Here is a 16,454-nt window from a genome sequence, read left to right on the forward strand (position 1 = left end):
TTGCTTTGAAATCATTGCGGCCCAGTTTTTTTAGCTAACTCCTCTGATTTCACATTCAATATCGGGCCGTTGATATTTACGCCTCTGTCACTAACAATAGAAAACCATTGATCTAGTGCTTCTTCGACGTCTGGATCCTTCCCCTCGCGTTTCCTTTTGGATGTTCCTGCTTGTCCTTCACCAAACATTTATTGGATAAAGGCTCACGTCGGAGTTCTTGGTAACGAAGAAGCCGATTCAGCAGCCAAATCAGCTACTACCAACAATAATATCCCTTCAAGAAAAATCTCCTGGCTGAAATCATACCTCAAGAAATATCTACATAAAATCAGCCTCCAAATGTGGGAAGAAGAATGGACAACAATAAATACAGGAAGACAATTAAATCAAATAGCACCTCATGTAAATGATACATGTACAATGGTCAATGGTTATATAAACCGCTTTTTAACTGGACATGGGCCATTTCCCACATACTTCTTCAGATTCAACATCTCTAACTCTGAGCAATGTGTATGTGGAAATAAAGGTGATCCAATCCATTATATTACTCAATGTCCCTTAACAAAGTCAACTCATATTAAATTGCCTAATTCAAATATCAATGCCTTCCTTCGTTTTGCAATTACCAACAAACATTTAAAAATTAAAATAGAAAATACAATCAAATATCTATCTTCAATAGGCAAAAATTTATGTGAGCACTAATGTAATTAATGTCAAAATTCATTTTTGAAGCTGCAATTCATCTAAAACTTTTATTATCTAATTATCTTAAAAACAAACCCTTGCAATACTAATGATATAGTAAAAAAGGGAAAAAGAAGAGGAAGAAGATACAGATTCATATAATAAACTTTATCTCAAGGAACTATTAAGAACTGTTATAAATTATGACTGTTAGCCTACTATTATTATAGCTATTATAACTACTATAATTATATCTAATAGATATATCAATCAAAATATTGACATACTATTTATACTGTTATATTATGTTATATTATACTATGTGTTTTGTTATACTATGTACTATTTTGAATATTACTTTAAAAATAAACCGAAGTGTAGTGGGACTATACCTACATTACTTATAGTAAACATTGGGTGTCCCACTACATTTCCACCTGAACCTGAACCTGCTTGTCCTTCTCGTAAAACCAATTCCTCACGCAGTTGACTTTCTTGTCGTAAGACACGCGATATGGTAGATTTTGGTACTCCAGTTATCTCAGCGAGCCGGCAATAACTTGTATTAGGTGGCTGGCTTTTTATTTTATCTAGCAAAGCAATTTTGCTAGAAAGTATCAAATCATTTCTTGGCATTTTGGCAAAGGTTAAATTTTTGAACAATAAGTTTATGCACTGTTCACGAGCGATGTGTATTGTGAGTGAATAAATATGCAACAATCGAAACAGTCGTCACGTACGAGGTGTAATGGTAACTGAATAAGAATGCCCTTGCGCTCGCCTGTGATGCAACGCATACACAATCAGCTGTAAGGCAACGCATACACAATCAGCTGTAAGGCAAAGCATACACAATCAGCTGTAAGGCAATGCATGAATGCATGAGCAATAAGCTGTAAGACAACGCTCCATAACAAACTCGTAATATGTACTGTGATCTTAAATTTACTGTCCCAATTAAGCGGAATGTTGCCCGATTAAACATATAAATTTTCTACTGGCTTCTTAGTTTGGTATCTGTTCATTGAGATTAGTCCCAAATAAGCGGCTGTCCCGATTAAGCAGTGTCCCAATTAAGCGGAATCAACTGTATATCCATTTAAAGAGTAAGGTTCTTGTAGAAGGCCTACATCTGCTTGGAGTTGTGTCATTGCCTGAATTGCATTTAACGTGGCTGCTTTTGAGCATTGTAGGTTGACCTGCATAAAATTTAGATTGTTAGCCAGTTTTAGAAGCGGAGATGTGGAGTCTATTGTTTGTTCAAGGCTTTTGAATTGCTGTCGAGAACTGCTCTGTATATTGGTCATGTTGAAGAACTTGCTAAGTGATCTTTTGAGAACTCTGTGCCTTTTGTGGAATTAGAAATATGGCAGTTGATACAGTCTTGCACTAGGTGACCTTTTCCACACTTGGAGCAAGAAGGTGCGGCTCGGCAACTTTTACTAATATGGCCAAATTGTTGGAAATTATAACAACATGCTACTCGAACGTAAGAGCGAAAAGGACAAGACACGAAATCTATGAAAACCTTGCACTTTGCTAGCAGCTTTTCCTTGACACCAGATTCTAACGTCTAAAATCCAGGTATGTCGAGGTAGGCAATACTTTTTTGGAGGGTTTCTTTTTCTTTGTACAGGTATTTGGACATGGTATTCATTACATATATTCTTTATTATTCATGCAGAATACTAATATTTTTAGTAAAAAGTGTCTTTTTCAATAATTTTACACAAGCAATTTTTCAAAGTTGTTTTTTGAATTTACTTGCTGATAGCTTAAAATATTTTATTTTGAAACAACTGCTTTTCTCATAATAAATTTGACAATGCCAAGAATCTTCAATAATATTCAAATCTTTTAAAGTAGCATTGTAAATAAAACTAGAAGAAACATTATATTATATAGAAGAAACATTATCTTGCTACCTTTCAAGATTCATTCAAACTTTGATTAATTACTCAAAGCAGTGATTTACTAACTTTGATGACCGTGGGAATACATAAAAGTATTTTGTCATCTCAGAGAACCAATAATAATTTTTATTTCATTCTAAATCATCTATTGTATATAAACACCTAGCATCCTCTGAAAAGGAATTGTTAAAATACATTAAAAATATAAATTTTTTAAGCACGAAAACTGATTTAATTCCTATTATTTTAGGTAAAAATAACAGTAATAAAATAAAAACTTAATTATTTAAAACGTAACGCCCACCGAGATTTTAGGAGCCCTATGGTTCTGCGTGTTTAAAGTCTTTTAAAAATTGTGTAAGAACACAGCTATACTATTCTAAATAGCCATGTTATCCTAGCCAGCGGCAAAACGGAGCCCCGAGCAGACGAGAAATGTTCTTTGTGTAAGGCAAGCGCTAGTAGAACCAGGTTGCTACCCCCTGCAAACCAATTCGGCGGGTTGCAAGCTTTGAACTTTTATTGCCATTTTTGGCAATGTTTAAATTTAACGGATCCTTTGCAAAAGTGCTTCCCTTAAACTGATATCAAATTAAAAAACATCATACCAACATTTAAAAGAATTAAAATATTAGTTAAATTCAAATACTTTAAAATAAGTTTTATAGGATATAATTATTTAATAATAAAACATGTGGTAATAAATATCTCAGGAATTTTTTAAAACAGTGTATTAATCTTTTAATAAAAATTGAAGTACACAATTATAAAGTAAAATAAAAATATGTACTTACATTTTTTAAAATATACCTGTCATATTTTGATAAGTACCAAAAAAATGATCTAACGATCTTCATCTATGATCCACATCTCTCGCACTTCATTAAAGAAACATTTTGCATTTTTTTAAATGATTTATTATGAATGATTATTTGAATAATTTTAATTCTATGCGTTATGTAATCAGCTCCCTGATTGGTTACTGAATATTTTGTGCATTTTGTGCGCACCATTTTAAAATTTTATTATTCATCTCTTCGAATTCTCCAGATTTCAAAGCGAATGGACATGTCCGTTTCGAAGATGAATGTTGTTATTGGTAATTACAAAGAATTATTGGTATCAGAATAAAAAAATTGCCCTTTGAGACCTTATTTTGGCCAACTTGGCTTTCCTAATCAAAGATTTCTTTATAAATTGTTACAAGGGTCAGAGGAAGTTTATTTTAAATTTTTGAAGGAAACCTCACTAATTGCTTCTTTAATGAAGTGCGAGAAATGTGGATCACAGATGAAGATCGTTAAATCTTTTTTTTTTTTTTTTTTGTGGTACTTATCAAAATACGAGAGGTAAAATACTTATAAAAAATGTAAATACATATTTTTATTTTACTTTATAATTGTATATTTCAACTTTTATTAAAAAATTAATACACAGTTTTTAAAAATTTTTGAGATATTTATTGCTCGTGCGATTATGGGAAAGCCTCGAGGGCTATCTGACTAAGGGTAGGGATGCCTTCGTGGAGGACTTTCTAAGGGAAACTGGCTCATATACACGTTACACATGGAAAAAACCAGGAAAACACACATGCAGCCAGCCCGTTCGCGGAATTCAAACCTCGGACCGAACTACCAGTGTTCAGCGACTTTACTGCTCGGCCGCTGGTGGGCCTGAGATATGTATTGCCACATATGTTTTAATATTAAATAATTATATCCTATAAAACTTATTTTAAAGTATTTGAATTTAACTAATATTTTAATTTTTTTAAATGTTGGTATGATGTTTTTAATTTGATATTCAATTTAAGGGAAGCACTTCTGCAAAGGATCCGTTAAATGTAAACATTGCCAAAAATGGTGATAAATGTCCAAAGCTGGCAACCCAGCGTATTGGTTTGCCGGAGGTAATAACCTGGTTCTACAAGCGCTTGCCTTACACAAAGAATATTTCCCGTCTGCTCGGGGCTCCGTTTTGCCGCTGGCTAGGATAACACGGCTGTTTAAAATAGTGTGGCTGTGTTCTTACGTAATTTTTAAAAGACTTTAAACACGCAGAACCATAGGGCTCCTAAAATCTCAGTGGGCGTTACGTTTTAAATAATTAAGTTTTTATTTTTATTACTGTTATTTTTACCTAAAATAATAAGAATTAAATCAGTTTTTGTGCTTAAAAATTTAATATTTTTAATGCATTTTAACAATTATTTTTCAGAGGATGCTAGGTGTTTATATACAATACATGGTTTAGAATGAAATAAAAATTATTATTGGTTCTCTGAGATGACAAAATACTTTTATGTATTCTCAGGGTCATCAAAGTTAGTATAACCACTGCTTTGAGTAATTAATCAAAGTTTGAATGGATCTTGAAAGATAACAAGATGTATAATGTTTCTTCTAGTTTCATTTACAATGCTACTTTAAAGGATTTGAATATTATTGAAGATTCTTGGCATTGTCAAATTTATTATGAAAAAGGCAGTTGTTTCAAAATAAAATATTTTAAGCTATCAGCAAGTAAATTTAAAAAACAACTTTGAAAAATTGCTTGTGTAAAATTATTGAAAAAGACACTTTTTACTAAAAATATTAGTATTCTGTATGAATAATAAAGAATATATGTAATGAATACCATGTCCAAATACCTATACAAAGAAAAAGAAACACAAAAAAAGTATTCCCTACCTCGACACTTGAAAAAGTAATCCTGCTATGTAACACATAGTTAATTTCTGATTACATGATATTGCAAGCATTTTCTTCAGATTTTTCCTGCAACAGGTTAAGACTATTGAACACTGGTAGTTTGATCTGGTTTCATATCATGGTTAAAGGGCTCCCTGCATGGTTAATGTTTCCAGTTTTCCTCGCATGTGATGCAAATACAAGCCAATTTTCCTTACAAAGTTGTTCAAAAAGGCATCCTTCTTCAGGTCGATAGCCATTATTCTTTGCCATATTCGAATAACTTAAACTTTCCTTCAGATTCTACATTGACATGTTATATCTGTTGAAAGCAGGACAATTCAGCTTCTATCCGTGTAGCAGGAGTATACTTAAAACACGTCAGAACCATGGGATTCATAAAAAAAAAAAAATTGACTATGTTTTAATCTTGAAAACTTTATAAATTTTCCAGATTTTCTTACGTCATGCGTTTCACTAACAAGATATTCATACTTTTGTTCAAGTTTGCAAGCAATTGAGCAATACAATTGCTGAATACTGGTAGTTTGACCCATGTTTGAATCTTTAGTATTCAGTATCTTGGGCCATCACACTGTCATGCACCCTAAAGTTATTACTGCTTGGCATAATAACAATCTCACTTGACCATGTTACCCACTTCGTCAAAACTAAGATTCAGCTGCAGTCTCTCCAAAGTCTCTCATTACAACAAGAGATTTAAAAAGATCTTTCTTAGAATACAAATAGGTTTGTTAACGTCTGGCAACAATCCATGAACTTTTCCCGTGAAGCATTTACGACTCATTTCAGATACAACATTTTGAAAAGTGTTTCATCTGTCTTTTTCATACGTATGGCTGCATCATTCAGAAGAAAATGATGTTGTCAAGTTTAGCTTCATCAGGCCTGATGCAAAGTCTAAAATACTGAAACTGTTGGTTTTTCTCACATCTGTTATAAGGAGAAATAATTTCAATGGTATCTTGGAACTGGAATTATCCTAGGGTACATATTAATTTGTCAACAGCATTGGTTATTTCAAAAATGGAAATGAGAATATTACTTTTTCCATTCTCACTTTGGATATTCTACATTGCACTAATGTATGCAGTAGGGGTGGCCAAGACGTCGACCGCAAAGACATTTTAGGTAGTCCGCGCGACCATCTCGATAATGACCTCGGATGTTAACAATTTAATTTATGATTTTTGACATAGAATTAATGAATTTCTGTAAAGCAGGAGAAGTGCTTTTCCACGATTTTAAAAACAAATCTGAAATGATATCATCAATAAATAATAATTCTTTGTCGTGTAACACTGTAATGTGACGGACTGAAGCTATGAATAATAATTTGGAGGATTTATTAAATGAAGATTTAAAAGCATGTAAGTTCCTATCATTTCAATTTGATGAATCCACAGATATTAGTGACATTGCACAGTTATGCATTTTTGTGAGAATGGTTTTCAAAGATATGACTTCAAAAGAACAGTTATTAACTATAATTCCATTGAAAGGACAAACGAGAGACCAAGATATCTCCAATTCATTTAAAAACTTTATTGATAAGACAGGATTTCCAATATATAAATTGGTCTCTATTAGAACAGATGGAGCTCCAGCAATGGTCGGGAATCGAATTGGTTTTATTGCCTTGTGAAATAATGATGAGGAAATTCTCACTTTTACCAGCTATCATTGCATTATCCATCAACAGGTATTGTGTTCAAAAATACTAAAGTCTAATGATATAATGCAAATTGCTTTTAAAATCATCAATTCAATTTGTTTAAGAAATCTTCTGAGACGACAATTTCGAGCGCTTTTGGAAGAAACTGAATCAGAGTACGGAGATTTCTTATTGCGCACAGACGTGAGGTGGCTGAGCCGTGGTGCTTTTTTAAAAAGATTTTGCATTCTGTTACCAGAAATAAAAAAATTTCTACAAATGAAAGGAGAGCACATTACTGAATTGGAAGATGAGAAATGGCTCGTGAAACTAACTTTTCTCTGCGATATCACTGCAAAACTTAACGACTGAAACCTAAATCTACAAGGAAAGACTAAATGTTTAACAGACATGATGAGCGCGATTGAAACTTTCAAAGAAACAATAAAAAGGTATGCATCTCAATTAAGAAAACATGAATTGAGAAACTTCAAAAACATGGAGGAAGAGTGCATCCATAATCCAAACCGAGACTTCAAAGATTTTGCAGAACACTTAGATGTTTTGTTTGAAGAATTTGAAAAAAGATTTGCTGATTTAATTTGGTTGGAAGAAATACTTAATTTTATGATATTTTCATTTAATGAAAATGTCAACATTGATGGAGTATCTGAAAAAAATAAGACATTTAATAGATACCACATCAGTCACGGTTGAGGAAGAAATTGCGATATATTTCTTAAATCCAGAGCATCTAGCGATACTGATTTTTGGAAATTAATTTCTGAGGAGACATTTCCAAATATTCACAAATTGATTTTATATCACACTTTGTATCGACATATCTTTGCGAATCTGCTTGATCAACCATGAACGCCATAAAAGCCAAATGTCGGTCGCGTTTAACAGATGAATATTTAATTTCGTGTTTACGCATTGTAATAAGCTCGTACCAGCCACAATATGATAAACTTGTCGCAGATATACAGTGCCAAATTTCAACTAAACAAAGTGAATAAGATGGTCAATTTTTGATATATGAATACTTTGATTATTTTCGTCAGTAAATTTTTATTTTGTAAATATTAAGTTTTTTAGAAAAATTAGATAATTTATCATTTTTTCTTGTTACCGAAAATAAATATATAAACATGTACGTTACGTTAATTTAGCTCTGGCATTGGTAGACCGCCTTCGATTTTTTAAATGTGGAGTAGACCACGGATCCCAAAAGTTCGACCACCCCTGGTATACAGCATTGAATTATGTCCATTTTAAGGTAAATTTGCAGAACATCATTTCTTATAAGTTTCCAAGAATCTTTTCAGAGATGGACTTTCTTACAAGATTCAGATAATGAAAATATATTTAGTGATCATCAGTCTGAATCAGAAAAAGAGTGTGACTCTTCAGAGACATTCCTTGTGATCAAACTGACTATTTTGTAGGAAAAGATAAAACAACAAAATGGAAGAAAGAACCCTTTCAAATTCAAGGATGCATGGCTTCCCATAATATCATAAAAAATTGCCTGGCAATACACATATATCTAAAGATGTGGCTTCACCCATCGATGCATGGAAGCTAATATTTGATGACACGATTGCGAGATGCTCTAATATTTATGCAAAAAATATTTCGGGAAATTTTAAAAGAGATGCAAAGCCTATGGAGAAAGAAGAGTTTCTTGCTTTTTTAGGACTCTTATACATAGTTGGATTGTACAAATCCTCCCATGTAAAGGTTAGAGAATTATGGGCGACTGATGGAACAGAATTGGATATTTTTTGTAAAACAAATGAACTATAAGCGTTTTCTTTTCATTCTTCATGCCTTACGATTCGATGATGACGGAACACAGGATGGCAGAAGAAAGAGTGATAAATTAGCTCCAATAAGAGATTTGTTTGAAAATTTTGTCAAGAATTGTCAGAAATTGGTTGATCTTTAGATTATGGTAACTTGGCGATTTTTTGGCGAAAATTTGGCGACCAACTCTAATACAGCAACCCTCTTATTTTTTTTTTCCCGCTGCCATTTTGTCTTCACGAAGTAAAGACATGTTTCTTTTCTTTTTATCTACTGAACACTTCTTCCAACAATCTACTAGCCGAATGACACTTATGCTAGAAATTTTATCTAACAAAACTGCTTAATCATGACAAATATTCACTGCAAAATTGGGAAAAAGTGCACAATACCATACTCCTTACGCATTTTTCAAAATAACACATACACATAAACCATGTACACGTCAACTTTTTTTTACTTAAAAAAACATCCCAGAATTACACAAAAATGGCATTGCACACACTCTTAACTTCATCCATCTACACTGCTATTTTCTCATAAATTACAAAAATTTGCACGAAAATGCAGGAAAATTTTCTGAATCTTTAAAGTCAGTAAAAAGCACATATATGAAATTACCTGATCACGAAAAAGTATATACCCTTTTCAACGATGAACATTTCCACATATAAAATAAATAAAATATCCAAAAACTTTTACCTCTAAATCATCTATTATATTATAAACGTCACCAACGAATTCATACCGCAAGCATTACAAATACTTAATTGTCAAATATTTAAATTATTTCCATGCACGTTTACTTCAACTAAAACATATACCAAATTCCTACAAACATAAAATTAACAAAATAACTATCATTTAATTAAAATATCACTAAACCATGTACACGTCGACTTATTTTTACTTAAAAAAAAAATTCCAGAATTGCACAAAAATGGCATTGCACACACTCTTCACCATATCCATGTACACTGCTTTTTTCTCATAAATTAGAAAAATTTCACGAAAATGCATGACAATTTTCTGAATCTTTAAACCCGTTAAAAAGAACATATATGAAATTACCTAATAACGAAAAAGTATATACCCTTTCCAAATATGAACATTTCCACGTATAAAATAAATAAAATATCCAAAAACTTTTACCTCTAAATTATCTATTATATTATAAATGTCACCAATGAATTCATACCACAAACATTACAAATACTTAGTGTCAAATATTTAAATTATTTCCATGCACGTTTACTTCAACTAAAACGTATACCAAATTCCTACAAACATAAAATTCACAAAATAACTATCATTTAACTAAAATATAATTAAATTCAAAAACACTACTTAAAATATAAATAAGCACATACATTACATTAATAAAAATTAGCTTACAATCCTAATTACTTTAAACTAAATCATTGCTAATAACAATTTTCCCAAATTACTTTACTTCCACCTTACATTTAGAACAATGCATAAAAATAATATCCTCAAATAATTAAAAATACTAACTTACCTAACCTTCTTCAGAATCTTGCTTACATGGTGGATACACTTTTATTATGGATTCAATAAAATTATTGAATGATTTTTTCTGTGAATTTTTCCTCCACACTTCCTCCGCTAAATAAAAAGCAAAATTCTCTTTATCACATCTAGAATTCACTTTAGACAGCGCTATACAATCCCAAAATTATTCAACCCTACTTCACACAACACACAATGAAGCTTAATACAAAATAATATACAGCCACAGATATTTTTCCAAATTCCCCCCTTTTCCGATTAAAGAACCGTAATTCGTCCATTAATATCACATGCCATATCCCATGATCTCTCATTTCCCTCACACAAAATAATGCGTAATCGGAACTGAGTACTGCTCACATTATTACCAAAGTCCCAGGTAGTAACCTTTATCGCCTCCAAAATGTCGCCAAACTACCAGTTACCATATTCTAAAGATCAGCCCAGAAATTATATCATGTATGGGAATGTATGACTTTGGACGAAAAGCTAGAACCTTTTTGAGGATGATGCTCTTTTCGGCAGTATATGCTTAAGAAACCTACAAGATATAGTATAAAGATATTTACAGTGGTAAATATCTTTATACTATATCTTGTAAGTATACTTTATACTATATCTTCTATAATTTCAACATGGAAATTTACTCAGGTCAGCAGCCAGATGGGCCATACAAGAAAGACAACAGTTCTTGTGAAAAAGCAAAGTGCATCCTAATTCCATTATACAATTCTGGAAGAAACGTTACCACAGACAGTTGGTATGCCAGTTATGAATCAGCCAATTTCTTACAGAAAAATAAAATTTCTATCATTGAAACAATATGCAAGGATAAGAAGATTATCCCACCTGAATTTTGTGTCAAATAAGAATAGAGAACAGCATTCAACCCTCTTGGGGTTTCAAAAGGATATAATGCTACTTTCTTATATGGCTGAAAAGAAAACATGTGTTAACCTTTTGTCAACTATGCACAATGATGAGCATATTGACGAAAGCTTTAGACATTTAAAGAAATTTGAAGTAATTACATTTTATAACATGACAAAAGGAGCAGTTGATATAGTCAACAAAATAGTCAACACTTATTCTGTAGCCAGAATATCAAACTGATGGCCTGTGGGCATATTTTTTTCACTATTAAATATTGCCGGCATAAATTCAAGGATCTTGCTTTTATCTACTAAAACTCCACCAGAGAAGTTCAGAAATAGGAGGCACTTCTGGTTTGGCCTTTGCTTCTTTAGATCCTCATTTGAAATCACAACAGAAACAGAAAGAATAGAATGAAGATTCTCTTGAAGATTTGCAAACAAAGCAAAGAAAATTATATTACTGGAGGTGTTACATGTGCTCAAGGGAAAAAGACAGAAAATCAAAAATTGTATGTGTGAAGTGTAAAAAAAAAAAAAAAAAAAAAAAGTCACTGTGAAATAGAAACTTCATGTATCAACTACAAGATATCTAATTCTTCTTGAGCCTAATTGATTTGAAAATTAATTATATAACTCATTGTTCATGTAATAATTCTGTATAATTTGGATTATAATTGCATTTAAAAATGGCGCCAACGGATCCTTTGCGGAAGAAAACCCCCAAAATTACTTAACAATTACGTCTCATACCTTCGACCGGCTTCAAATTTGCCAAAGCTACTATTTGATGTCCATCAGCTTCGCACTGCATCATATTGTAACAACTATCTTTACCTCCACTGCAAAAAAAAAAAAAAAAAGTTCTTTCAGTAACAAGAAAATATCATATTCCGAATAATTACTACATAAATTTAATGTAAGAAAACGTATTTGGAACCTTATTAAAGCCACGACCCTCATAGCTTTCTTTTTAACTATCCGCTAAATAAACAGAAAAAATGGGTCACAAATCGCCCAAGTCTTTTGGCCTACTGGTAAAATTTCAATTTAAAGGTCGTGGCTTTTTCTGTCACTCAAAAGAAAAAAAGTGAACAAAATAGAAATATAAAAATTTATACATTAAGTGTAGCATAATTATAAGACATTTTCTCTTATGACTTTCCGTCAAGCTTGGATTTTAAGTTAATAGCAGTGTGGATATTTCACTTTACTTTAGGCTAGTTTAGTTCAGGATATATAACAAATCTGTATACAAAATTAAAAAAAATATTGAAGTAAAATTCTTTTAAAAATTCCTTTCAACGCAAGTTGCATTCTTTCCCACATTTAGCGCCATCTATTGGTTATATGGTTGATAAATAAATAAACAAAGAATGCTTATGTGGCGCCATCTCTGTGTATATTTGAAATTCTGCGGTAGGACAATGTCGTGTTACATATTGCTCAATTTAATTTAAACTATAGTTATTTTATGTGTCAGGAAAGGTTACAAATAATTTACTACGTTGTCTGCTGCAGTTTGTGCTTAAAGACAGCTTGATATTTATCTTCAATCATGAGCGCAACAAAAAGCACGTGTTTGTTGTTGCTTGGATAATACCGCAAAAGTTGTTTTTATTTGCAAATGTATAAAATTATAAGTAATAACTTCCAATTAGTTTAAATAGTCAGAGAGAATTTGAAATCGTATTGAAAATGACAGTGTATGTATTAAAAAATTTTAAATATATTCACAAAGCTTTTTATCGTAATTGTTCTACGCAGTCAGTGTGGAAGAGCAACACATTTTTTGAAGCAGAGATACCTCTTACAAGGTAATATGTAAACTTTATTTATTTGTTTTGCAAGCAGTTTCCTGCATAAGCAACTCATGTGCGATTCTAAATAAAGCATTCTTCACATATTTCATGATTTCAAAACCACAGAATTGTTTTGATTACGGCTTCAACTAACCTAAATATTAAGACACAATAACACGCCGAATAAATACTAATTCAGAAGTCAAACAACAAAAATCAGCGTTATATTTACAAAATTTTCACAGGACTAGTTTCGATGGTTTTACCGTGTTTGACTTCTGAATTAGTAACCTAAATATATTTTATTTCCATACAGACATATAAAAGTTGAAATTAAGTAATTATTTTTGAAGTTTTATTTGTAGGAGGTGATCATTGTAATTGAAGATTAGTTAGTTGTATACTAACTTATATTGAATTAAAATAATATTTGTGAAGCCCATCAGTAGCCGAGCAGTAAAGTCGCTGAACACTGTAGTTTGACTCCAGGGAAATGGATGGCATTCTGTGGCTTTTTCCATGTGTAAAGTGGATGTGGTCCTGTTTTTTCTTAGAAAGGCATCCATCTCTACTCTGAGACAAATCGTCTTCATATGTGTAGCCCTAATTAAATAAGGTAATATGTACCACAACACCAAAATTAATATTTTTTATATAAATATCCAAAATAAAACAGCTGAATTTTGACATTCTTCTGTGTTTCCAGCTTTCGGTTTTGTCGATGAATATTTTCTCTGCCAAAAATAGTGCTTTCGACTGTACAATCAATATTCAGCAATTCTAAAAGTTGTTTCAGATTCTCCCAGAAAGATTAAATTTGATATCTTTTTTTTTTTTTTTTTTAGAGGAAGGTGTAGTGTACCTCTCTCCTGTTTTGTTTGAAAGATGGATGTTGCTTCTTTTGTAATTCCAGTGTCAACTTGAGAATCAGTTAAAAAATGTGTGTATCTGCACTGTTTAATTTTTGTTTACAGGGGGTGGGGAGATTCTTTTCTCATGAAAACTGCTCGAGACAATATTTATTTATCTCATGCTCTTTTTACTGAATTTTACATCACATGGTTACTAGATTTGCTGAGAAATGAGGCAAAAATAGTCCAGTATCTATAGGTGATATGGTAGTTTGCAAAAAAATTGCAAGTTTTCCAATTCTTCCTCAACAAAATTGTACATGACAGAATATGTATGATGGAATTATTATAATGCTTACAAGTATGAGAATAAGATCTAGGAACTGATTTGAGAGAAGTTATTTACTTTCTTTTTTAACATAATTCATATTGAGGCAAAGAAGAGTTGCAAAAAGTAACAACTTGTTATGATTTTGAGCATGATTCCCAAACAGTACTTAAAGAAGTTAAAAAATGCTATTTCACTGATCTGTTGTCATAGAAAATATATTTCATTGCTAAAAGACACCTATAAATTGTTGGTAATGTATAGGTAGTGCTGATTAATTTGTTGCTTATAAATAAAGAATAGTAAAATGATAAGAAAATAAAGCAGCATGATTACTAAATGAGATTTTATGTATACAAGGATACCTTATTTTTATGAACAATATCAGTAATTCATAAAGTAGGATGTTTTTAAAAAATTTGAATTTTTCTACAGAAATAGTATTGTTAATAGTATTAGCTGATAATTTTTGATTTGATGAAAAAATATGAGAATTAGTTTTTTAATTTATTTTTTTTTATAAAATATGAATTTGTAATTCTGAGACTTCCTTAACCCTCTGGGCAGCCAAGGTTTTCGCTAAGGAAGCACAAAATTCCCAAAACTACTATTAGAACAAATTATTTTTTTGATTTTAATGTAAAAACTCTACTGGTATTTCATACCTGGATTTGTTTTCTTTTGATATATTGCCTTAATTTCATTGACATACTTTAATATTCACGTATATATACGTTTTTACAGATATCACAATAAATATTCTAGGCCGTATATATACGGCCTTGCCGCTTAGAGGGTTAAGCAAACATTTTTAAGTAAGGTATCACTCTGTTTTAAATAATTTGCTACAAGAAATTTTATTTCATATTTTAAGATGATTCTCTAGTTTTTATATATATACCGGGTGGCCATAATTAAACTCACAGTGTTCTATAGCGCGATCTATTTGCGAGAATAACGCCACATTTTGTAGGAAGATTAAACAAGACGGGGGACGAAGGATCCTGCATAAAAACAAATTAGTTCCAAAAGTCATCGTTAGGGGAATATTTGGCGCTGTGTAATAGAAAATAGAGTGTTAACAAATGCAAATTAATATGGAATAAAATTACCTTTTATTGTGCACATTTTCTGATTTAGTTCAAGTGCAATATGGCAACACTTTTAAAAAAGCGTAAAATCTACATAAACACCTCTACAATATCACATATGCTGAGCAGAAGAAGTTCTTTATTCAAATTTCACGTTATATCCATTCGCACAGTGCCAGCTGCTTGGGTTTTAAAAGGCAATGTGTTATGTTTCGAATCAATCAGATTGAAAGTCTATGTGCAATGTCTCCTTCTTTAGTCGAGCGTGTGTTACTGGTCAAATTCTTTTACCTCAACAAGTGCAATGCCTCAGCCGCTCTTCGTGCTTTTAGAACGCACAAAAAAGTGTGTAAAGGTAACGGTCCTGTGTCAGTTAATGGGCTAAAAGCAGTGGTTGCGATGTTTGAGAAAACAGGTTCTCTGAAGGTCCGGTCAAGGCAGAGGACGAAAACCTGTACCACAGGATACAATCGAAGCAGTTGCCACAGCGATTGTTGACAGAGGACCAGACAATATTGCTGCCACCTCCAGCACTCGTGGAGTAGCTCGGAATATGGATATGCCTTACAGTACGGTAGGGAAAATCTTACGAAAAATTATCAACTTCTATCTGTACAAGATCAGCCGTGTACAGGAGTTACTGTACTCCGACCATGATAAGCGATTGACTTTTGCTCTCACCTTTCTTGCCAGAACGGAGGTGGATAATGCTTGGCTGTGGAAAATCTTATGGGGAGACGAGGCCTACTTTTACCTGAATGGAACTGTGAATACCCAGAACTGCCGAATTTGGGATGGCAAATCACCACGTGCAGTCACAGCAATTCCCTTACATTCACCAAAGGTAACTATTTGGTGTGGGTTCACAGCAGAATTTATCGTAGGTCCATTCTTCTATGAGAACATAACCCCGACAGGACCGGAAACCTGTTCTGTTACCGGAGAGAAATATCGCCACATGTTGAACAGCTTTGTCATTCCGGCACTTCAGCAAAGACAATGCCTGGGGGAAATCATTTTCATACAAGATGGAGCCCCGCCACATGTTGCTGTACATGTGCAACAGATACTACAACAGAAAGAGTCATTAGCTGCTACTTTCCAACTGCATGGCCACCTCGGTTGCCTGATCTTACCCCATGTGACTTCTGGCTATGAGGTTACCTTAAGTCCAAGGTCTATCAAGGAGTGGTCCAGGACCTG

The 16,454-nt window shown here is 32.4% G+C and overlaps 2 protein-coding genes across 5 annotated transcripts in view; one reads left to right on the top strand and one right to left on the bottom strand.

Annotated features, from left to right (window-relative positions):
- Window positions 1-12,329, bottom strand: part of LOC118201092 (diphthine--ammonia ligase) — a 74,827-nt gene extending 62,498 nt beyond the window's left edge. Inside the window, exons 1-2 of one of the 2 annotated variants that reach the window (XM_085825424.1) lie at window positions 12,301-12,329; window positions 11,933-12,021 (exon numbers count right to left, since the gene is read on the bottom strand). In XM_085825424.1, the coding sequence (XP_085681550.1) occupies window positions 11,933-12,021; window positions 12,301-12,314 (103 nt within the window). In that variant the 5' untranslated portion in view covers window positions 12,315-12,329. Of the gene's footprint in view, window positions 1-11,932; window positions 12,022-12,119; window positions 12,250-12,300 lie in introns of those variants that run through there. The other variant, XM_085825423.1, reaches the window with a different exon arrangement.
- Window positions 12,330-12,564: 235 nt separating this feature from the next.
- Window positions 12,565-16,454, top strand: part of PNPase (polyribonucleotide nucleotidyltransferase 1) — a 136,641-nt gene continuing 132,751 nt past the window's right edge. For all 3 annotated transcript variants that reach the window (XM_085825425.1, XM_085825426.1, XM_085825427.1), the window contains exon 1: window positions 12,565-12,996. In XM_085825425.1, coding sequence (XP_085681551.1) covers window positions 12,878-12,996 — 119 coding nt within the window. In that variant the 5' untranslated portion in view covers window positions 12,565-12,877. The remainder of the gene's footprint in view (window positions 12,997-16,454) is intronic.

The sequence above is a fragment of the Stegodyphus dumicola genome, chromosome 10 (genome assembly GCF_044657685.1).
Source record: "Stegodyphus dumicola isolate Sdum_Otavi_A_Nest chromosome 10, ASM4465768v1".
Classification (NCBI taxonomy): Eukaryota; Metazoa; Arthropoda; class Arachnida; order Araneae; family Eresidae; genus Stegodyphus; species Stegodyphus dumicola.